This window comes from Carassius gibelio, chromosome A8 (genome assembly GCF_023724105.1).
Source record: "Carassius gibelio isolate Cgi1373 ecotype wild population from Czech Republic chromosome A8, carGib1.2-hapl.c, whole genome shotgun sequence".
Taxonomy (NCBI): Eukaryota; Metazoa; Chordata; class Actinopteri; order Cypriniformes; family Cyprinidae; genus Carassius; species Carassius gibelio.
Genome location: NC_068378.1, coordinates 16602706 through 16627822, shown reverse-complemented (window position 1 = coordinate 16627822; position 25117 = coordinate 16602706). Strand labels below are relative to the sequence as shown.

Below are 25117 nucleotides of genomic sequence, written 5' to 3'. Positions count from 1 at the left end.
GAAAGTAGCGGAGCTTTTCATATGCTACAGTTGACTGCTTTCATTCCTTCCGGTCGTGCGTATGTGAGGGGAAAAACAAGCAGAGCTGTTTTATCACACTAGAAGCATTTGAAAGTTTTATTATAATGCTACGCTGTGCGGTCATCACCAGTCTATTATAACGCACAACATATTAAAGCATCTTTGGTGTTTTTGTTCCCCCCTAAAAATATGATTAAAAACCATGCTGTATATTGTAAGTAACAATGCTTTATACTTCAAATAATCGTGTAAGTAGTAAAGCAAAGCAAACGTACAAAATGTGTTTCAAGTTTAGATACATTGTGAGTCTCCTAGTTCCCTTGCCTCACAGTGCTTTGGTCCAAATGCCGACTTTCAGGGGTGCTGCACAAGATCCCGGGCTTTATGCATAGGCAGTCCTAATGCAATGCCCCCCCTATATATTCCAGACTTTTCAAGGGCCCTCTCTTCCTTTGGGGCCCTGGTAATCAGTGCTGGTTTTACCCCCAGTCCGACGCCCCTGCCGGCTTTATTCCTTTACATCACCTAAACACACAGGAGACAAATAAGGTGAAAGAGAACAAAGTCAATAGTTGTGGAAAAAGTTTGACTGAAAACTCGTTCAGACTGAAAACTGACTCGTTTAGTGAAATGGGCGTGTTCGTTCAATGGGTTCAACCAATAAGATTGCATCATCACAAGCCGGGGTCGAATTCTGTTGGTCCGGGCGTAAGTCTTTGAAGGCACGCGCTTCAAAGCGGAGAGACTTCAGCGAATGAAACATGCGAGTCAGTGCATGAAAGAGAACGAAAACGATTCGTTCTTTTAAAAGATTCGTTCTCAAACACCGTGCTCCACTGTGATTCACTTTGAGACATTTGGCTGCATGTTTTGGATACAATCTTGGATAACGTTTTTACGTGAAAAAATCTTAAGCTGGCGTTCACAGCAGACCACAGAACCTCACCAGTGGAAACTTTTTAGTCACGAAAACCTTGTTTTTGGGGGTTTCTTGCTCTGTCTCAGTCAGTGTAGTTTGGTTCGCGGTCCCGTATAATCTTTGTGCTTTCAGAACCGCTGTTTTAATCTGTTTTAAGGCATCTGTTTTCATCTGCTGGAATCATCTCGTGCGGAACTGCCAACGCCTCATCTCTGGCATCGTTATTCTTCAGGCTGCAGGAAAATTACTACATCGTTCGGTGTTAAAGGTTCTTATTTATCGTTTTATAAACATTTCGCAAAATGGGTTGCACGTTAAGTTCTGAAGATAAAGCAGCGATGGAGAGGAGTAAGATGATTGATCGGAACCTGCGAGAGGACGGAGAAAAAGCATCTAGAGAAGTCAAACTACTGCTGCTCGGTATGATACAGCAGACTTTCTTAATACCAGTGTTTAAAAATGCAAATGCATGCTATTTTGCGCATAAAATGTGTACCTATTTTTTTGTTCTGTCATTTTTTTTTCTTTCCCGAAACTCGATTGTGTTCCGTAATTCTATTGATACAAAGTCGACCAAAAGTGAACTTGTCACTGCAGATTGTCATGTTAAAATGCATTTACACATTCAGCTGTAATAAGGTGCAATGTTTTGCAGACTGTAAAACAAAGATCGACATCTCAAATATTATTCAAACCTGTTCTCATGCATGTCGACTAGCCTAAATTGCAGTGGATTCCGTATGTGTTGTGTTTGTACTAGTCTTGGCTCAGTGTGCTGTCAAAACATGTTTCCCAGTGGTAATCCTCCCCCATGCAGTGTCCCAAAACATCCCGTGAGCATCACATTTGAAACCATATTTAACCTACAGCATTTGGTTGCTCTGTGTGACAAACCCCCACACTAACACAGGAAAACAGTGGAAAGTAATGGTGTGATTATGGCAGTAATCCAGCTATCAAAGCGTGAGGGAATGCAGAAGATAATGGATGATTTGGACCATTAGAGTGACAAAATACTGGTGTTTTGTCAGTAGCATACCAGTTTTTTTAGATAGAAAGATAACTATAGACAAAGCTATAGAAAGGTCTCAGATATTGAACCATTTAGTTGTCTTAATCACTTTTGTTTGTATTATTTATGGATTTCTTTGGATATTTAAGTGCTGAACGATTGAACATAAATAGAGATCCACATAAAGTAGCAAGTGCAAGTGCCTGACAGAGTAAATCACTGTGGTTTGTTAAGGAGTGGTCAAATATGGAATGACATCTGTGATTTCTGTGTGGGATTGTATTCCTTTGGACTGTGACATTCTTCTACATCCAGATTCTCTGTCAAAACAGGTTACATTGCAGTAGATTACACAATCAGAAGTTATGATCAGTAACTTCTTTCTGTTGTTGGTGGTGATGTCATGTTCTTAAGGTTTTCATTTTAAAGCCTCGGACAGATTAGACATGGCATATCCAAGAAAGTATTCCTTTCAGTCGATAAACATTTGTTTTCATAAAAATCCTTCTTTTTTATCTCTTTTCTTCTCAAGTTATGTAACCCCTCTGCTTTTGGCATTTAAATCATACACTGGGGCATGTTGCGGGGGGGTGGGGGGTCTGGCTTTTTACTCTGAATGCGGAAACCCACAGTATGCTGGAAGTGGGTCGAGCATTTCAATGAGCCGAATATTACATGCTCCATTAAACACAGAATGCAGTTCATAAATAAAAGCCGCTCTGAAAGAACTGTCCAAGGACAGCAAGTTCTGAGATTACAGCTGGACAAAGACCAACTCCTGTGGCCTGAGTGACCAGTGAACTAGCGAGTCATCCTGAATTACAAATTATTTTTATACAATCTTGCTGTTTTAATACTGCTGGTGGATTAGACAGTATGGCTACATCCCTGTAGACAAAGCTGACTATGGATGAGTTGTAATCACGGTAGCATTGCACAATGAGCTCTGAGCTTAATCACATTGTGGGAACTCTCTTGTGGCTTTTTTGTGTTCTCCTGACATCAGCAGATTCAGGGGCATTAGGCTATGATGACTCTATTATAACTTCTGACTGAACTGCAGTTCAAGTGGGGTGTTTAAAGGGGTACTCCACCCAAAAAATATTAAATTCTGTCATAATTTACTCACCCTTATGTTTTTCCAAACCTGTATGACTTCCTGTCTTAGGAAGAACAAACAAGAAGATATTTTGAAGAAAACTGGGAACCAAACTACATTGGAGCCTGTTGACTTTCATTTTAATGAAGGAAAAATAAACCCATAGAGACATATGTTTCAGAGAGAAAAAAATGTCCACTGTTATTCATCTCTTTCCATTTCACAGCTGTTATATATCAGTTATCATTATTAACTAGAGATTTTCCTTGTATCCTCAGTTCATAGTGACCACTTATGGCCAAGGACAAAAAAATAAATAAATAAATAAAGTACTTGTTACAACTTTCTGAAGTCACAGAAGCTCATTATTTTCCATTTGACATCAATAATGAAGAAAAAAGAAAAGTAACAGAAATTACAGAATTCGTTTCATTTTGCATTCTAAAGACTCAGAAATCATGAAATCAAGTACTTTTTTATTTATTTAATTTTTTTTCACAAATGAGTCCTCCAGGGCACTTCATATTCTAGAGTTGGGAAATCATAATTAAGACGTTGGTGCATTCATGTCACTTTGGTTGGAACATGATGATGAGTAAAAATGCTCATCAGATGTGTTTTTGCTTTTTTTTATGTTCTAATTAAATTTAAATTGATTCATGAGTGTATGATGCTGCAGGTACTCCCACTGATGGGCTAACCTGGTGCAGAATAGCAAATAAACAATAAGAAACAACTTGTAAAACCAAGTCCAGATTATCAGCAGGTACAGTATAAAATCAGAAAGTTCTAAAAATATGTGTGCTAATTTGTTAGCTGCCTAAATGTTGGCGCAAGACATATTATTTATTGTATATGTATTGTTTTACTTACCGGATTTGGACTGCAGTGCAGTCACTGCGGGGCGAGGCTGGGGGTCAGAGCCAGAGGAAGAGGCAGCGGAGAACGGTCGGAGCAGCGTGTCAAAGATGGGGCACACATTTATTTCTACTCCATGAACTTGGAGGTGCTTTATCATGCTCAACGTGCACCCTCCTTTGCTTGAAACAATCTTGCCGTAAATGTTGCATTTTGCTGAGATTTCGTTCTGTTTAGAATAGGGATGGGTGATACATCGCATGCGATTGTCACATGCATTTCGTCAGTTAATCCGGGTCCCTGATTAGTGGTAAATCACCATTACCTGCTTGCAAATGGAGCGGCATTTAATAGACAGAGCTACAAGCTACGCAGTATCACATTCATTTTAGCAGATGAGTCATGTTCGATAATGAACACGATATTGCGTAGCTTGTCAGTGACCTATGGCTCTGTCTATTACTTCCTCTATTTGAAACCAGGTGATGCCAATTTACCTCTAATCAGGGAACCGGCTTTACTGACGAAATGTGCATGACAATCGCATGCGATATATCATCCATCCCTAGTTAAGAAAAGTGAAGCCACACTTTGGACCACCGACACACGCTATCCATGTTCGACTCACTCGGTTATGCCAACACTTCTGGTAGACGCTTCTTCGTTGGTGTTCAGTGGTTTCTTCTTCCGGTCGGCAGACTGTGAATCAAAACTAGGAATCGAAATGTAAACTTTTGAATGCTTCCGGGATAAACGCAAAGCTAGTGCTGGTTCCAATCGATACTTGATACTCGATACCCAAGCCTAGTGAAAATGTTGTTTGATGTAGGCTAAATGTAGGCTACCTTGCTCTTTTTCCGTACAATGAAAGTGTTATAATTAGTAACTTTCTAAGTTTTTATTTAATTCACATTAAATATAAAGTCAGTGGCATTAACAACTTATTGCATGACACCAGAAAAACTGGTTTTATGCGTAGTTAATATATTTCACTAACATTATGCTACTTTTCACATCGCCCACTATATGAACTAAAAAAGGTAAAAAAAATCATTCACTTACACATACATGAGAATCAAGATATTTCATGATATAATTAACACGTTTGGGAATATATTTTAGATAAAAAGCATAACCCAGTTATACAGCGCTATCGTGGCTGCTGTGTGTCACATAACAAACTTGCCGAAAAGAAATCTTAAAGAAATATGTTCACCCAAAACTGAAAACGTCATAATTTAGCCTACTTACCCACAAGTTGTTTCAAACCTGTGAAAATAAATTTTTTCTGTATAACACAAAATAAGATATTTTGAAGTATGTGGGTAACCAAACAGTGTCTGATCCCCATTGACTTCTATAGTATTTTTTTCCAGTACTGTGGAAGTCAATAGGGAAGCAACTATAGGGTTACCCACGTTCTTCAAAATATATATTTTTGTGTTTGATAGGAAAGAGGAAAGAAACCCGTGCAACTACTCCTTTAAAAAAATGACTAACCCAGATTTGGCTTGCTTAAATATCCACTGATGATATTGTCAATAGGTTTGTGTGTTCTCAATATGAGGTTTCATAAAACCTATGGTTTGCTCAACCATTGATAACTCATTGACCTTTTACTTGTGCCAAGGCCTCATCAGACGTGGCAGGACGTTTTGGCCTTCTCACTCTCAGCTGCAGCATGCCTGCGGTTCAAGACTCTCAGAAGAAATTTTCCACATGATTCTCCTGCCCCCAAGACCCGCAGTTATTTTTTCACCATGCCATAAATTTGGGCTAATATGGCAGCAAGCCACACCTCAGAAGCAGCCATTATTGATCTAACCCTTAATGCATCCTACAGTAGATTTGCTGCATGTAACCGGTGGCACAAATTATTCTGAAGAGAACTGTTACTGGTCTGGACAGAATTTTTCACCGGAATCGCAAGCCAAAGGAAAGGATGTTTTAAGTTCAAGCCTTATGCATTTCAATAAAATAAAAAATAAAAAAATGTAGGGAATGTAAAATTTATTTGTATGTTACAGACTGTCACAGTGTGGTGCTGGAGTGAATGCACAAAGAAAAAGATAAACAGTCTTTATTAATCCACATAGGGGTAATCCATAACAAGCAGGTAGCAAACATGCGTATACATCAACGAGACTGGACAACTAAATACTGAACAGAATTCAACTTATATGGGGAACTAAATGAGGATAATTGACTAGAAACACCTGAATATAATGACACAATCAAGGGGAGACAGAAACAAGGTCAAAGAACAAGAGGGATGAAATGAAAACAAACACAAACGTCCATTTAGTGTTACAGTTACTCTAAAACAAAATGTGCTAAAAATGTCCTGCAATACCTGATAAATAGCGTATTATTGTAAACTATGTTAATGTTAATTTCACTTGTCAGCTGAGAAGTAAAACATTGGATATCCAGACTCATGTTTGTACAAACATCTCTTTTTGGTGTGTTAGTAAATAAGCCATTTAAGTGAGTCATTTGACTTGGTTATAAAAAGCTCACCTATCATAGCTCCTGCTGTCCTCACAAACACTTGGACTGGGGGAACTAACATCAGACAAACCTTTCATCTTCAGGGCATTTAATCTCACCGTATGGAAAGCACAACCCGAAATAGAGCGCTTGTTCTGCAGCTCATGCTGGGCTTGTGATGTGGGAGGCAGAGGTTGAAAGCTTCTATTCATCTTATGCAGACCTTCTCCTGAGCGTGTGATGTTTTGGGTCAGGCGAATAAACTTTTATTTATCGATTTGCAACGTCAACCTCATCAACAACGTTCTGTGTTGTTTGTCTTCTTTTAGGTGCTGGGGAATCAGGGAAGAGTACAATAGTTAAGCAAATGAAGTGAGTGCTTTGATTTTTGATCAAAAGCTATTTAAAGTTTCTTAATGCTGTTATGTAAAAATGAGACTGGTTGTCAGTGTTCCCTCTTGTTTTTGTGCAAAACCTTGGGGCAGACCCTTTGGCCACAATGATATACAGTATAATGGTTATAGAGTTATATTAAATTTAATTATATATTAATATATAATTATTTATTTGATTTTATATTTATTAATTGCATATTATATTTTACATTGTATGGTTTTTATATTGTACATACATTTAATATGTATATCTATGTATACTATATATATATATATATATATATATATATATATATATATATATATATATATATATATATATATATATAATATATGTGTGTGTGTGTGTGTAATTAAGTATTTTATACTAATATGTGTATAGAAATGAATGATTACCGGTATATGGCCATTCAAGAAATATAAATTTTCCCCACATTTATTCTTCTTGAACTGAATTTTTGGGTTTGTGCAGGACTACCATCAGAATGACAAAAAAGTCCCCCCGTGAACACAGCTTAGAGGGAATGTTGCTAGCAGTTATTATTAGATCTTGTTGATGTAAATTGTTTTGTTTGATGTGCAGTAGATGTCATTATCTGATTTGTTTTACTTAAGGATCATTCATGAAGATGGCTACTCAGATGAGGAATGTAAGCAGTATAAAGTTGTGGTTTACAGCAACACTATTCAGTCCATCATCGCCATTATCCGGGCCATGGGCCACTTAAAGATCGAATTTGGGGATCCTGCAAGAGCGGTAAGATAAATAAATTAAAAACACGCACAGAATTGCCCATAAACAATCATGTATTACTTCGCTCGTCTAGACTGGACATCTAGTGCTGGAATTTGAGTACAGTGATGCCTGTAAAATTCACCCTTTGGTCAACCCAGACAGAGTTTAGTATGGAAAAAATTCTCTTTTTTCAGCCTTCTCAGGATAAAAGTATTTTGGATCATTTTTAAAATCATGATACTATGCACTACCATAATTGGTCACTAATTCTAAATACACTAAGAATCCAGTGATGTTTTACCACAGTGTTATTCACCAAATGAACAAGGCAGAATGATATTTAAATGTATTTATATTCAGGAATATACATAGAAATAAATAGCATTATCTTCCCACATATGTTTTAACTAAAACAGTTTATAATAAAATGCCTTTTTTCAGTTCAGAAAGAAATTATATTATACCTAAATTGAGTACAACAAAATTTCTAGGGGAAGTCGTGGCCTAATGGTTAGAGAGTCGGACTCCCAATCGAAAGGTTGTGAGTTTGAGTCCCCAGGCCGGCAGGAATTGTGGGTGGGGGGAGTGCATGTACAGTTCTCTCTCCACCTTCAATACCATGACTGAGGTGCCCTTGAGCAAGGCATAGAAACCCCAACTGCTCCCCGGGCGACGCAGCATAAATGGCTGCCCGCTGTGTGTGTGTGTGCGTGCGTGCGTGCGTGCGCACTTCGGATGGGTTAAATGCAGAGCACAAATTCTGAGTACCACTTACCTCACGTCACTAATCGCTATCACACAAAAAATAAACATCTAATACAGCTGCATAGCTTTATTCATGAACTTATGAGGTATATTTTAATGAAGCAGTAAGAAAGACTCATGAGAGATTAGTCTGCCGATAGCAAGACTAAATCAATCAAATTGACTGACAGCTTGTCTTGTGTCATTGTGGCAGTAATGTAGACCAGTTTTCAGTTTGTCTTCTAATGTTGTTCTGTCTAACATCAGGACGATGCTCGGCAGCTCTTTGTGCTCGCCGCCACTGCAGAGGAAGGAGTCATGACCCCTGAGCTCTCTGGGGTCATCCGCCGGCTGTGGAAGGACGAAGGAGTGCAGACGTGTTTCGTCAGATCACGAGAGTATCAGCTCAATGATTCAGCAGCCTAGTAAGTGCACTTGAATACTATGATGGACCAAGGTTTCTCCCAGGCTTTTCTCTGCAGCAAGGCAAGGTAACAACAGGTGTAGTTCATCACATTAACATGTCTGACAACCAGAAAGTGTCCAAATAATATATAAATAGATATAATATGGTATTGGTTTGAATTTCTGTGATAATGGAGTAACATTCATAAACATTTAAGAGTCAAAAATACTATTTCGGTACACTGTTTAGATAAACTAGCTTAAAGTAAACGGTTAATTAAATAAAATATGCCAATGTTTATTTTGGCTTATAACTTTAGCAAATATTATTTTTACTTGCAGTACATTTGGTTTATTGAACCATAATTAGTTTCTACGGAATCTTGCTTTTGTTTGAATTGATTGATTAACAAGTAATTCGTTTTTGGGTTCCTGAACGGGAAAGATTCAGGTTGAGGCACAGTTGTACAGCTACTCGAGATCCATCTTGCTTGTGAAAACTTGTTTAGCATTTTTTTTTACCTGGTAGATTCCAGCTCATTGACTGGGGGGGAATTTGTGGCTTTCTATTGCATTGCACAACATTTTTTCCTCAGATTTTTCCATGTTGCAGTCATTCTTTCACTCTGTTTTCAGCTTTGGTAGGCACTAAGAATGTTTCCAGTAATAATCAAGAGTAAAGTTCTTTCCTCTCAGTGAGCTCATGCTTTCATGTAGTGAAGCTATAGAGCCAAATCTTCTAGTGAGAGTGAAGCTTTGTGCTCCTGTGTTACTGCAAAATCAGAGGGGTGGGTTGTTGTGATGGATACATCTTTATTTTAGCAACAGCAGTGCTTTAGGAAGATCAGACCTGCATTACAATGATTCTTTTTGCACCCCTTCCCAACCAATCAATCAATCAATCAATCAATCAATCAATCAATCAATCAATCAATCAATCAATATTTATTTCAATAGCACATTTAAAAAATGACACAGGTTGACAAAGGTGCTTTGAACAACATCAACTATACATTTCATTGCATCCAAGAACAATTATATGCAACAGAGTAAAGATCCAAAACTAATTCAAATTAGATTTAAAACACTCAACAGAGTGGCAAAGTGCAATATGGAGATTTTTTTTGGTGTCCTGAATGGGAAACATTTACCACCATAATCATTTGTAAATCTTTTAATAATAGCAGAAAAATTAAGACATTTAAGAAATTTAAATAAAAAAACAAACAAACACGCACATTAAGTAGTACAGCTGTGAGTAATGGCTGCTGAAAATTCAGCCTTGCGGTAATGGGAATAAACATTTGAAAAAATATTAAAACAGAAAACCGTTATTTGAAATTGTAACTCTTTTAATGTATTTATGATCAAATAAATGCAGCCTTGCCCTTACCAACCCCAGACTTTTGAATGGTAGTCTATGTTTTTATGTCTCTTGTTAAATGTCAGCTGATATTCATATGCATGTACAGTATTGTTCAAAATAATAGCAGTACAATGTGACTAACCAGAATAATCAAGGTTTTTCGTATATTTTTTTATTGCTACGTGGCAAACAAGTTACCAGTAGGTTCAGTAGATTCTCAGAAAACAAATGAGACCCAGCATTCATGATATGCACGCTCTTAAGGCTGTGCAATTGGGCAATTAGTTGAATTAGTTGAAAGGGGTGTGTTCAAAAAAATAGCAGTGTGGCATTCAATCACTGAGGTCATCAATTTTGTGAAGAAACAGGTGTGAATCAGGTGGCCCCTATTTAAGGATGAAGCCAACACTTGTTGAACATGCATTTGAAAGCTGAGGAAAATGGGTCGTTCAAGACATTGTTCAGAAGAACAGCGTACTTTGATTAAAAAGTTGATTAGAGAGGGGAAAACCTATAAAGAGGTGCAAAAAATGATAGGCTGTTCAGCTAAAATGATCTCCAATGCCTTAAAATGGAGAGCAAAACCAGAGAGACGTGGAAGAAAACGGAAGACAACCATCAAAATGGATAGAAGAATAACCAGAATGGCAAAGGCTCAGCCAATGATCACCTCCAGGATGATCAAAGACAGTCTGGAGTTACCTGTAAGTACTGTGACAGTTAGAAGACGTCTGTGTGAAGCTAATCTATTTTCAAGAATCCCCCGCAAAGTCCCTCTGTTAAAAAAAAGGCATGTGCAGAAGAGGTTACAATTTGCCAAAGAACACATCAACTGGCCTAAAGAGAAATGGAGGAACATTTTGTGGACTGATGAGAGTAAAATTGTTCTTTTTGGGTCCAAGGGCCACAGGCAGTTTGTGAGACGACCCCCAAACTCTGAATTCAAGCCACAGTACACAGTGAAGACAGTGAAGCATGGAGGTGCAAGCATCATGATATGGGCATGTTTCTCCTACTATGGTGTTGGGCCTATTTATCGCATACCAGGGATCATGGATCAGTTTGCATATGTTAAAATACTTGAAGAGGTCATGTTGCCCTATTCTGAAGAGGACATGCCCTTGAAATGGTTGTTTCAACAAGACAATGACCCAAAACACACTAGTAAACGGGCAAAGTCTTGGTTCCAAACCAACAAAATTAATGTTATGGAGTGGCCAGCCCAATCTCCAGACCTTAATCCAATTGAGAACTTGTGGGGTGATATCAAAAATGCTGTTTCTGAAGCAAAACCAAGAAATGTGAATGAATTGTGGAATGTTGTTAAAGAATCATGGAGTGGAATAACAGCTGAGAGGTGCCACAAGTTGGTTGACTCCATGCCACACAGATGTCAAGCAGTTTTAAAAAACTGTGGTCATACAACTAAATATTAGTTTAGTGATTCACAGGATTGCTAAATCCCAGAAAAAAAAAATGTTTGTACAAAATAGTTTTGAGTTTGTACAGTCAAAGGTAGACACTGCTATTTTTTTGAACACACCCCTTTCAACTAATTGCCCAATTGCACAGCCTTAAGAGCGTGCATATCATGAATGCTGGGTCTTGTTTGTTTTCTGACAATCTACTGAACCTACTGGTAACTTGTTTGCCACGTAGCAATAAAAAATATACTAAAAACCTTGATTATTCTGGTTAGTCACATTGTACTGCTATTATTTTGAACAAAACTGTACATCTCAAAACAGGTGCAGGCTTTTAAATGTGTTCCAGCTACTGAGACCGTTAAGTAATAGACCCTGCATAAAATAAAGAAAATAAACTGGTTTTGATTTGGTGATTTTAATGTTTTTCTAAAAACCATTTAAATCATCTTGACATTTTCAGTGTTGTTTTTTTAAATGGTTTTACTCAAATTGCTCACAATGGTTTGTCTCTTGTCCAGCTATCTGAATGATCTTGATAGGATAGCCCAGCCCACCTATATGCCCACTCAACAAGATGTGCTGAGGACTCGAGTCAAGACCACTGGCATTGTAGAAACACATTTCACCTTCAAAGAGCTCTACTTCAAGTAAGTGCCTTTCTCTCTCTCTTTTCGTTCTCCCTCATGTCCTGATCACTGTATATTTCTTGTGTATAAACAGGATGTTTGATGTTGGTGGCCAACGTTCAGAGCGGAAGAAATGGATTCATTGTTTTGAAGGTGTCACTGCTATTATCTTCTGCGTGGCACTCAGCGACTATGACCTGGTGCTAGCTGAAGATGAAGAGATGGTAAGTTTCCTTCACCATCCTGAATTGAGCCACATAGAGATCAATAGAGATAAATCAGAAAGGCACACTAGTCTGTTAACAAGATCACAGGGCAGTTCTTTTGATATGATGGATTAATGAAAATATAGTAAAATATTTAAATCAGTAAGAAAAGCTACAGTATATTTCAGTATATTTTTATTTCTTCATAGCCACCACATGGTATGTTCCATTTATCCTGGTTGTGTTAAAGCAATTTCCTCATAGCTCCTGGAATGGCTGCATAGTTTCCTCATGAGACCCAATTTCTTAAAATACACTGATTATTTTTCCATGCAAGGATAATTTGAGGCTGCATATTGATTTTCAGTGGAGTCAATATTCACAGTGTTACAGAATGAATTAACCCTTGGTTCCCTTTGCGTTTATTCTTTCCAAATGTACTTTTCGAAAATATCAGCTCTCACTTGTCAAATGATGATCTCGATGTGTCCACAGAACCGTATGCATGAGAGCATGAAGCTTTTTGACAGCATCTGCAACAACAAATGGTTCACAGACACATCCATCATTCTCTTCCTCAATAAGAAGGATCTGTTCGAGGAGAAGATCAAGAGAAGTCCGCTCACGATATGCTACCCGGAATACTCTGGTGAGAATATATTAAATATTGAATTATTGTCATTATGATAGAAAGGTTATTTAGTGGTTTAAATAGCACATATTAACACACATACATTAGTAGCTTGCATTTAAACTTTCTTTTATATGAGTTTATATGTAGTGAATGATGATGCCACTCAGAAAATGTGGTTGTTTCTGGACAGTATATTCAACAATACTTTTATTACCTCTGATAACTTGGTTCAGTCCTGGAAAACATTAACTATTTGAATCATGTCTAAAATTAGATAGATCTGCAGATAATCAGTAAGTCATATTTTTACTCAAACATCAATACATTGGTAGAGCCTTTGGGGCAAAAAGCAGAGTGGATGAATTATTGCTTGTTTAGAAAAAGTTGTAAAACTGAAGCAAGGGCTATGTGAGGTTGAGTTTGAACAGCCTGTCAGAGGAGGGGAGCTTTTCGTTGTCTTAAGCACTTTGGAAAACCTCTGTTTAGTGTCTGCTAGTCATCATCCTTCAGGGCCAGGTGAAAGTTGAGTCTTGCTAGTCTTTATATTTTAAAAACAGAACCTTTCAGTGGTGGAAAGAGAAGTGAAGTAATATATTTAAGTAAAAGTACAATTACATTCCAAAAAATCTAGTGTGAGTAGAGTCAAATGTACTTGTCCAAAAAACTACTTGAGTAAGAGTAAAAGAGTAGCTTACTTAAAAGTACTCATGAATACTGAGCTGTGGACTCTGCCCCCTTATTATAAACACTACACTGCAATTTAAACATTTGGAAAACATTGTACATACTGTAATTCACATAATCTTTTGTGGTTTGTCAGAAAGAATGAAGAATAACTATCATCCAACAGTATTTATTTTGACTGCAAACTCTTTAAAATACATCAAAATAACACTCAAAAACCATAAAAGTGATGAAAAGATGAAAAAGTTATTATCGGTATACAAATCACCAGAGCATGCTATTGTTGCAAATGAAATATTACTGTTTGGAACAGTGCAAAGAAAACAGAACCATTAGAATCTCCTTTGAGAGTTCATCATCACACACCATGAGTTAAAATAGAGATTAAAAAGAGCCAATTTCTCTCCAAAATGGTGCCAGTTTAAAAAAAATGAGAATCATAAACATGATAATTTATTTACAATTTAAACATAAAAGCATATTGTTCTAGAAGGGGGCATTATCCCCTACATTTTACACAGCTACAATTACTCAAATTGTTATGCTGATAATAGAGTTTGTAAGGAAAAATTTGCATTAAATAAGGAAGTATTTCTGGGGGCACATGGGCATCTTTTTGCAGGGCAGTGGCAGTCTGGGCCAATAAGCTGCTCTATTAGCAGCATCTACAACTGAATGTCTGCCAAAAATAACTTGAGTATTTTTATTTTGTGCCCCGAATAATAATCTTATGTCGAGTTCAGACAGAGTAATTGAGTGCTAGAGTAAGTAGCCTACTCTTTCTATTTTACTCTTTGTATTTTAAAATGTAATTCATTCCTGTGATGGTAAACGGGAATTTTCATCATCAGCCAATCTTCAATGTCACATGATCCTACAGGAATCATTCTAATATGCTGATTTAATGTTGAAATCACTTGTGCTGCTTAATAATTTTGTGGAAACCATTATACATTGTTTTCAGGATTCTTTAATGAGTAGAATGTTAAAAAGAACAGCATTTATTTGAATATTATGTAGTAATTTAAATGTCTGTACTGTCGGTTTTGATCAGTGTAATGCATACTTGCTGAATAAAAGTAATAATTTCATTCAATAAATAAATAAATAATATAAAATAAATCAATCTTACCTCAAAATTTTGCACGCTAATAAAAATTACACAAATCGTAAACTTTTCTCTGTCGTATGACGTTCAGGAACAAACACATACGAGGAAGCAGCGGCCTACATCCAGTGCCAGTTTGAGGATCTGAACAGAAGAAAGGACACAAAGGAGATCTACACACACTTCACTTGTGCCACGGACACCAAGAACGTACAGTTTGTGTTTGATGCGGTCACTGATGTCATCATCAAGAATAACCTCATAGAGTGTGGCCTCTATTGAAGCATCATCTGTCTGCTAAGGTAAGTTTACAGGACAGAATGTGCTTTTTCACAGTGTGCATATTTATCTGTTAAAATGTTTTCACACTGAAATCATGATTGATTAATGTTTGCATTGTTGTTGTTGTTTTTTTAAATATAGAATATAGAACCATATGCATCAAAAACCACAGACCACTGATCAATTATTATGTATAAAATATTATGATTATTATGACATTTTATTCTTATTTACAGTTATTTATGGAAGATTTCCGAGGTTCACTGGCTGGTTGTTCCTGGTTTTGCCTGGTGGTGAATGAACAAGAGAGACCTCCTCCCCACTGCATGCATTCTTCACGCTAAATGCGGTACCTATGCCCATGGACATTTTCCCCCATCCTTTCTTAATGACAGTCCGTTATAGACATTATTTCTTTGCCACTTCCCTTTAGTCATTATTTTATTGCAAATACAGCTTCATTCTGTTCATTTCCTGTTTCCTCTCTAGGTATTACATAACACACCACTGTGCACAGATCATAATCCACAATGGATGTTAATATGTGCCTCTACTAACCTCCACTGCATCAAAGATCAAACGATTATTAATCATAAGATAGGATCATAAGACGATTATTTTAAATCCTTTTAATAACAATGTGTCAGTTCTTATGGGAAAGTTACCATTTTGCCATGTTTTTCATAGTGATCACTTGGCTAATTTATAAAAAAATGTAGGTCTGTCTTTAAGTTTGCATATATTTGCATACACATAGGAATTTACAAATTAAGCCGCTTTGATGAGTGAAACTAAGCTAGTGTGAGAACTATTGTTTTATATTGTGTTATATTATTGTCATACCTTTAGTAATCCACAGCCCAATCACACGGCGACAGGACACCATTTATTTTTTCACTAATTAGACTTGGATCCTTTTACATAATGCTTTATATAACACACTATTTTTGTTTCTCTTGAGGAACAGTAAAGGTGTGAACAAATGTTTTTTTTTTTTCTGAATGATGCAGAAATAAGGACCCTCTCTTGAGTCAAGAACACTTGGGAACAAATGCCATGAAAACAGAACATGATTGGGAGATTTACATTCTTGAAGAGGATAGATTTTTTTTAAAGACTTGTTTAATGTGATTCTGTTTAATCCTGTGGATTTCAGCATTTTTAAACAAACTGACACAATGTGATCTGGTTTGTAATACCTGTATTTAATATGAAAAGGGTTGACATCAAGTTCATTGTCCATAATATCTTGCTCCCAGAACATTCTAAACAGCCAGAGTTGCCAGCATGTGCAAAACAGACAATATCCATATACTGTGTAAAAAGTATAATATTCCAGTGCTGGAACATTCATGTTCTCAGTCTGGATTAATGCAACAATTTCTGATTTATTTTCTATATACCTGTGCTTTTATTTGATTTAACTGTTTCATGTATTTTAAACATGAAAGTGCAAGTGAACAACTAACATTATAGCACTGAATCACTAATATTCTAATAATGTGGTTTGTTTAGTTTTACAAACACCCTTCTATTGATTTTTTTTTTTTTTTGTCTTTTCTGATCATGTATAACTCTCCATAGTACAATGTTTCTGTAGTTTTGAGAAAATACATATATAATCAATTGACCTTTGTTTAAGGAAACATATACAGTAGCAAATACATAATCAGGATCACAAATTAATTACAACACATGAGTTGAAAATAATCTGCTTTTATTTTTACAAATATTTTTCTTGTTTTAATGACACTGTGTATCTAATACTTCAAATGTGCAATTGCCATCTTTGGCATTCCAGTTGTTTCTCTGATTGTGCCTGTGGTTATAAATGTTGTATATATGTTTAGTCTCACGTTGGTTAGATATCTTTACTACTCATTTAAGCTATCATTAGACACCTCTTTTTTATTTTTATTATATAATACGCTTAGCAAAAAGTGTGTTGTACTGTGGTTCATTCAAAATTAGCTCTGACAGAAAGGGCCAGTGTTTGAAAATCCCAGTTAAAACAATCTAAGGTCAGTATTTTGTGAAAGTGCACAATTGCAGTAGAGCTAATGGCCAACCATTTGCAGTTAACATAATAGTAATTCAACACCAGCAACCAGTGGAATTGATGCAAGTCTTTATTTCATCTGCCTACATTTACATTCCAGGACATCTCCACAAATTCAGACCTCAGGCTTTAAACAAAGCAACAGGCCATTCTAGAATTTTCACTTGTTACTGTAACACTGTATCATAAATAAATAGATTTATGTCGCCATATATATTTTATATAGAATCTTTTTTTTTTAAACAGATTTTTTCCTACTGTTATTTACAAAACATACTGCCCTACTGTGTTTGGGGCTGAAAAAGAAACATCTTTAATATATTGTGTTAGCTGGCTGAATTCAAACATCATGTCTTGCTGATATGCAAGTTTTTACACTCTCGAGAACAGATGCTGTACATATACAGATGTTTCTAATTTTTACCATGGGATCTGATGGGATCCCACTTTAGTTTCTTTAATAAAGCAACATTTAATTGCATTAAATTAACTTTTCTTTTTCAGGAAATGAATGGAAAAACATCTACCAGTCAAACCTCTAAAGGTTTAACATTAAAACACATTGAGAGGAAGCTTCTGTACAAGCATCAATAACTCGTAGCATCAAAAGTCCCCTTTCTTTGGTAACCCTTCTCTCATTGACTACTAGCAGTTTGACAGGAAATGTTTTTAGAGTCCCTTTGGAGAGCAGAGGCCATTAGTCTAATCTGGATCTAGTCTCTGAGGTTCGGTCAGGTTGTTGAGCTTGTTCTTTGGCCGGGGATCTGCTGACCACACTTGACTGCTTACTGTAGAGTTCACCTTCATGCCACCTGTGGATGTTCTTTTGTTACTGTGACAACTTCACCAGAGTAGTTCCAATCATGCAGGTGGGGATGGGGCAGAAAGATCTGAAGAAAAAAAAAATCATAGAAGAATCTAATTGAAATGATTTTATAGAACTTACTAAAGTTATAATAGCATCTACACTGGAAGTGTGGGAGTGTTATGCCATCTAAGCATGTTTACTACCGTGGACCATGTTGATGTTAGAAGTATAGACAGTAAAAACAGAAATAGAAGTAGAAACCGTGGCATCCATCAACTGAAGGCGATGGGAGTTATTTTCTCTTAATGTTCTGGTTGTGTCCGGTGTAGACAGGGAGTAAGAACCGGCTTTGTGTTTTTAGGGGAACATACCTTTGAAAAAGACGGTGTTTAGAACAGACCGCAGTCCTTAAGGTTTTCTTTGATGATGATGTCTGTCACAGCGTTAAACACAATCTCGACGTTCTTTGTGTCTGTGGCACAGGTCATGTGAGCATAGATCTCTTTTACTCCCTTCTTCATGTTCAGATCTTGAAATTGAGCTTTGATATAGTTGCTGGCGTCTTCATATGTGTTTGGACCTGGAAAATTTGCATTTTCAACATCATATTTGATGGGCAAATTCAATAAAGGTTGTGAAGACTGTATTTGTATTTACAGTTCAAGTACCATCAGTTGTTTGCTTTGAGCTATGATGCCCTTATATACTGTTTCAATCATTTATTCACCTTCATGCTGATCTAAACCTCTATGACCCTCTATCGTTTGCTGAGGTAAATGTTTGAAGAATATCCTCCCTTACAAATATTTCTTCAGTATAATGATGTGAACGAAAGAAGCTTAAAGAAATGCAAAAGCATCACAAAATGTCCATACCAGCCATAAGAAGCCAAATCATAAACCGACTGAATTCACTAAAGTCATTATTCAGTCATAGTGTCCTCACTTCCAGTGAGACGTTAACCATTGTGATTAGTTTGAGTCCGATAGTTCATAGAGTTCATTTTACAGATCTGGCTCAAAAGAATGATTCATTTGTGAATCAGACATTGTCTCTCATAAATGTGCAAATCAAGATTATTAATTAAAATATGGCTTCAAAAGAGTCACAAGTCATCTGGACCTCTTTTATGAAACTTTTATGGTGCTTTTTTTGTCAGTCTGTATCTTAACTCCAGTCCTCATTCATCTTCAGTATATTTACATATACTTAAAAAAAATCACATATTATGTTCTACAGAATAAAGTCATTTTTGAATGTAATGAGGGTGAGATCATTCATTTTTGGGTAAATTACTGTTTTAAGGTGGTGTGTTTATTTCCATAGAGACCACACTCACCGTCATATTCAGGGAAACAGATGCTCAGGTGGACTTTCTTGATCTTCTCCTGGAAGAGATCTTTCTTGTTGAGGAAAAGCACAATGGAAGTTGTGGCGAAGAACCTGTGGTTGCAGATACTGTTGAAGAGATGGAGACTCTCATGCATGCGGTTCTGAAACATGAGAAACAAGAAGACAATATAAGCTTAGATGCACTGCTAGAACGTCAAACATTGGTATCAAATACTTTTATTGGTCTCTGTGATATTTATAATATGTGACCCTGGACCGCAAAACCAGTCATAAGTGTCCATTTTTCAAAATTGAGATTTATACATCTTCTGAAAGCTAAATAAATAAGCTTTCCAACTATTTAAATGACTGGATTCTGAGGGTGCAAAATGTATACTTTTGATGTTTTTACGGTAGGAAATTTACTAAATATCTTGATGGAACATGATCTTTACTGAATATTCTAATAATTTTTGCCATAAAAGAAAAAATTATAATTTTGACCCGTATAATATATTACATACACATGCTTGAGACTGGGTTTATAGTCCAGGGTCACATATGACTGATCTTGCAATCTTTAGTGAATAAAGGGTGTGTGAAAACTATTCAAAATACTTTGCACAGTGATGCTGTAGAAGAATCTTTCAGTAAACAATTTTTAAAAGAACCATTTTTTATTAGTATAAAGAACATTTAAAACAACTAAAGTACCTTATTCCACAATAAAGAACCTTTTTTTCAATGGAGAGATTATGGATGTTAAAGGTTCTTTATGGAACTGTAAATTGCAATAAAGAACCTTTACTTAGTGTTCTCTAAAGATCCGCACTTACCACTTCATCATCTTCTACCAGCACCATATCGTAAGCACTCAGGGCTCCACAGAAGATGATGCAAGTCACACCTTCGAAACAATGAATCCACTTCTTCCTCTCAGACCTCTGGCCACCCACATCAAACATCCTGTGGACCAGTGAAAAATCATGAAACGTTTTCATTCAAAATGTGGGTTCTTTTTGCTCTAGTTACACAAGACCAGCTGAAATCTACCTAACATGATGCTTTTACATGAACAGTAACACATTTCAGGTCTTGAGTTTCTTTACAGTAGCAATTTTTGTAGTATGAGTATGCGCAACAGTTGATTCGATCACATTAGCCAGGTAAGACAAACCTGAAGTGGAGCTCTTTGCAGGAGAACTGTTCCTCAATAATACCAGTAGTCTTGACTCGAGATCTCAGCACATCCTGCTCGGTGGGGAGGTAGTCAGGTTTGCAGATTCTGTCCATTTCACTCAAGTAGCTGTTTGAGATTAACTATAAATTAGCTATACATTTGCATACACACCTGAAATGATCATCTGCTAAAGTCCTGGAAATCTTCAGGCATAACTCACAGCCCTGCAGAGTTTAACTTCAACATTATTTAGATGCACCAAACCAAGTCTTTCAGGATTATTTGAAAACTACTGCCAGGGTTGGAACTAAACTCTGCAGGACTGTGGCCCACCAGGAACTGAGTTTCAAACCTTGGTGTACTGAATTCCCACAATATGAAGTGAATTGTGATTTATGTAGCTACACCCTCTGGCTCTAATGAACTTGCTGTCCCTGTTGAGTGTTGTACTCACTATCCAGCAGAGTCGTTCAGCTGGTACTCAGCAGCTCTCTCAAACGAGGCCTGCACACCTGAATCCTTCCATAACCTCTTGATGACGTCTGCCAGCTCTGGAGGCATGCTGCCCTCCTCGATGGAGTCAGCCAGGTTCTGGAGCTTCTGACCATCCTCCTGTATGAGACGAAGAAATTGGACATCTATTCTCCTGTATTGTGACATAAATCCAAGGCTAATGGATTATTGAGAAAAAAAAAACTGTAGGACGGAGACTTGGTTCTGTGTTCTTTATTCTAGCAGAGAGAAGGTACTAAAATACACCCTTTAGGGGTGAATAAGGTACAAAATATCCCTTTTGTTATCACCCCAGTGGCAACTTTTGTACATTTTTCCTAAGAGTTTAGATCCTATTGTGAACACTTCATCCATGCATAATGTTTCATAAAAATAAAAAAAGTTTAGATAAAAGGGGGAAATGTCCTTTCAAACCAAAATTGTGTATGCTGTTGTGTTTCAGCATGTGCATTTTTATGGTATGTGAATGTCTACACATACTTTTCAAAATAAAAGTGCTTAAACGATTCTTCACAGCGATGCCATAGAATAACCATTTTTGGTTCCACAAAGAACCATTCAGTCAAAGGTTCTTTGGAGAACCATCTCTTTCTTACCTTTTTTTATAATCTGAAGAACTTTCTTTCACCACAAATAACCTTTTGTGAAACAGGGTTAGTCCTTATGGAACCATTTGTAGTAAAAGGTTTTTCTTTGGCATCGTGAAGCAGCTTTATTTTTAAGAGTGCACTAATCATTTGTTGTGGAGTTGTTTTGCAGACCTGTGCTGCTGGTGACCCAAAGTTGATGTCCAGTATCTCCATGCCTCTGATGATGGCCATAGCAGATTGCAGGATGTTGCCAAAAATAATAGATCGAAACTCCATTTGTTCTTCTTTTGTGTAACCGCCTTGATGGAGAATTCTTTGGGAGCAACAGAGTATTTCTGATTAACGTTTTGAAGGTGAGTACAGTACATACAGGGCAGGCAGGTATATAAAGTATATATATATATATATATATATATATATATATATATATATATATACAGTATATCCTGAATTATGCAATTCCACAACACGTAATGATACAAACTGACTGTTCTGAGCAAATATTTTGGATGTTGCATGAATTTAAACTCACTTCATCTGTTTTACAATGGTGCTCTTCCCTGACTCTCCAGCACCTACAAGACAGAAAGTGAAAATATGATACAGAACAATGTACAATATGATAAACATAATGGAAAGTGAGGAGTCCTCAAATGCTCTCGACAATTTGCTGGATACATTATGTCTCTATATGACGTTTAGCTTTTACATTTCATGGATAATTACAAAGACACAGCCAGTGACACTCTGAATTAAACATGAAGCTTTGAAGCAGAAAGACTGAACTAGTATTTTTCCGTAAAACATACTCCAGTTATCTTTGAATAATTTTTACAGTGTACATTATGGTTACTATAGGTCTTACACATCGCATAGTGCCTTTTTCCTGAATTATTAGTTTTGAATTTATTTTTTTGAATTGTTTATATTCCTCTCCGTGGGTTTTTATTTTAATAACAAGGTCAATGTTAAGCGGTAGACATTGTCATTGATGGCCAGGTCGAAGGAAGTCTCTTTAACATGCTTATAATTATAAAGTGACCCAATTGGATTTGTGTTAGGGAAAGCCTCTCAGAAGATCACTGACACTTTGATTTGTCTTGGAGCTTCAGTCAGTCCAGGGCAAGGAGGTGGGGCCTCAACCATCTCCCGTTGCAACTGTCACTCATATGTCCCTTTTACTTTCTGAGTTATCCATATCAGAGAACATGTGTCATCCCTGGTCTATTTGACTGTATAGTTTTTATTGGGCAATAAAATATTGCTATTTTATTGAGTAAGCCTTCAAAACCCATTTCCAAAATTTACTACAGACAAAATGTATATGTATCTAAAATTAGTTATATTATTACTTCTCTTTTAGTATTTTAATGTTGTTATTACTATCTGAGAACATGAACTTCCTGTTCAGACACAAAGTTATTTATCAGGTCAGTTCTTAATCGATGCATCTGTCTCGCAGTGATTTGCTGAAATGGCTCACTGATGTAAGGTGTCATGATGTAAGAAACTGTTCGGGGCACTGAAAGTGGCCTCCTTTGCTTCCCGTTCCTATTGGAAGATAAACTGAACCTGAGCTTAAGAGGATCGGGGCTTAAATCATCACAGTAATCGGATTCTGGTCTTGTTGTCAATATGCCACAATTCACAGTGTTCCTCAGGTTGTGGTCTTTTTGGGCGACTTCATTTGCAGTGAAAATGCAGATGTGTTGCTAAAGTTAAGGAGGAATCAAACATTTTTAAAAGCTCATTTAAATGAAACTTTTAATGAATTAGACAAAGATCACTCATGCTAAAAACTATTAACAGAAAAAGAGCTAATGTGCATTATTTAACTCACATGCAAAATCATCTACAATGCATTAGCACTTGATAGTGTTTTAAATGTCATCTAACAGGTATTATATGTGGAAAAGCCACATAATCATTTGTAAAAATAAAAAAATTATCTAATCTCTATTATTGTATTTTAAGGCTACAACATTATGAGGTCAAACATGACAACTGATTACCATTGTGTCATTTATAATCTAATTACATAACTCGTGCTTGTCACAAATCCATTGTAAGTCCGATTTATCTGCTTATAGAATGTCTTAATGCTCTGCCTCAGTGCATTTATAACTCTTAATCCCTGAAAAAAAAAAAAAATCAAATGAACAAACTTTCTCATAGTGTTGCCTATTCTGAAGTCACTTTATTATCTTCTTCACTAGTTAATGTCAATCATAAAGGACGCTTATGTCTTATGATCAGAAACGATTGAAGTCCTGCTAAGATCTGCAGCAATGTTCTCACCTGGATCTTACTATTTTCCAGCTTAATAGTAGTGACCACCTGTTGCAGACACAAATGTACATAAAGCTTCTGAAGGTCCTGCATCAGTTGCTCATTCTGGAGGCAGAATCTTGTAACTCAACACCAGTGGACTAGACTAGAGGAATCAAACGAACACCAATTTCTTACCCAGCAGCAGAAGTTTGACCGTTTTTGCTTCTTTATCAGCATCTTCCTGGAGCTGCTTTTCCAGCTCTTTGGATTTCTTGGCCATTTCCTTATCCTCTGCGCTCGCTCCGCTACCCATCTCGTCGTCTGACGCTTCCCGGTCAAGGTCCTCAAGGTAAGAAATTTTGCCGGCTTCCCCTGTGCTTTGCAGAGAGAGAAATGGATACAGGTAGCCCTGTACTTTGGATCACGTCGCAGGAGGAGGGTCGCAAAAGTGTGGATTCCTCTTCTAGGTGTGACTGACCTACCTCCGGATGGACGAGTGGATAGAGACAGGCACAGAGACTGAAGCAGAATGCCCTGCTTCCTCTTTTGGTTGCTCTATCCCCTCTAATTCCTCCTTGTCCACCTCAAAAGTCTTAGCTTAGGATTGGGGAGGGCTTTGCTGATCTTCCTGTGTGAACCAGCCAATCCTATTAGCTTGGCTAACAAGGACAGAAATGAAGGTTGAAAAAATTAGGACCAGTGCTTCTAGTGAACTAGCTTTTGACATTGACCAGATGATAATGTGTGATCAGTGGGGGCTTGTTTAGATTTGTGGCCACAAACTCAATAATTTTCTTATTATTTCAGTCTGTTGAACTCTGATGTTGATTTAGTTCTTACAGGTTAGAAGATAAAGGATTTTACTCTAGTCCTTGGCAGACTCTTTTGTCTGAGGGATTGCCACATGTACAGCATTCTCCATTTACTACACACACACACACACACACACAACCAGTTTCACGTGTTATGTAACCCCAAGCTTGGGGGACTAGAGGTAAAGGAAGGAGAGCTTACAGGTCAGTGTGTCTTGTTTCTGGGAGATGGGAGTGATGAAGTCAGCGCTGAAGTTGCCATCCGATCATTGTTCTCTTCTCTAACATAATCTTTAACACCATTGAACAGATCTTTATCACCACCTCTCACTGCGCTTAATGGAATGAATCTGCATTAACTGTCTACTATAACTGCTCAATAAGATTTAATCTCAATGGGCTGTGAAAACGTATTTTTATCCTGACTAAAAGCTTGTATTAAATGATTCAAACCAATAATAATCCAACCCAAAATTACTGTCTGCGATAATAGCCACAAATTCAGCAACATTTGACATCCTTTCTGATATTTGGTGGCTG

The 25117-nt window shown here is 36.9% G+C and overlaps 2 protein-coding genes across 2 annotated transcripts; one reads left to right on the top strand and one right to left on the bottom strand.

Annotated features, from left to right (window-relative positions):
- Window positions 1-763: 763 nt before the first annotated feature.
- Window positions 764-18546, top strand: LOC128018643 (guanine nucleotide-binding protein G(i) subunit alpha-3). Its single transcript, XM_052604279.1, has 9 exons — window positions 764-1360; window positions 6729-6771; window positions 7410-7551; window positions 8542-8699; window positions 11991-12119; window positions 12193-12322; window positions 12800-12953; window positions 14822-15032; window positions 15249-18546. The coding sequence occupies exons 1-8, from the start codon at window positions 1243-1245 to the stop codon at window positions 15010-15012; spliced, it is 1065 nt and encodes a 354-aa protein (XP_052460239.1). The 5' UTR covers window positions 764-1242; the 3' UTR covers window positions 15013-15032; window positions 15249-18546.
- Window positions 17124-24306, bottom strand: LOC128018642 (guanine nucleotide-binding protein G(t) subunit alpha-2-like). The gene is made up of 10 exons (XM_052604278.1): window positions 24248-24306; window positions 23961-24137; window positions 22027-22069; window positions 21666-21807; window positions 20846-21003; window positions 20389-20517; window positions 20048-20177; window positions 19219-19372; window positions 18251-18459; window positions 17124-17961 (listed from the first exon to the last, which is right to left on the bottom strand). The coding sequence occupies exons 2-9, from the start codon at window positions 24076-24078 to the stop codon at window positions 18269-18271; spliced, it is 1065 nt and encodes a 354-aa protein (XP_052460238.1). The 5' UTR covers window positions 24079-24137; window positions 24248-24306; the 3' UTR covers window positions 17124-17961; window positions 18251-18268.
- Window positions 24307-25117: the final 811 nt, after the last annotated feature.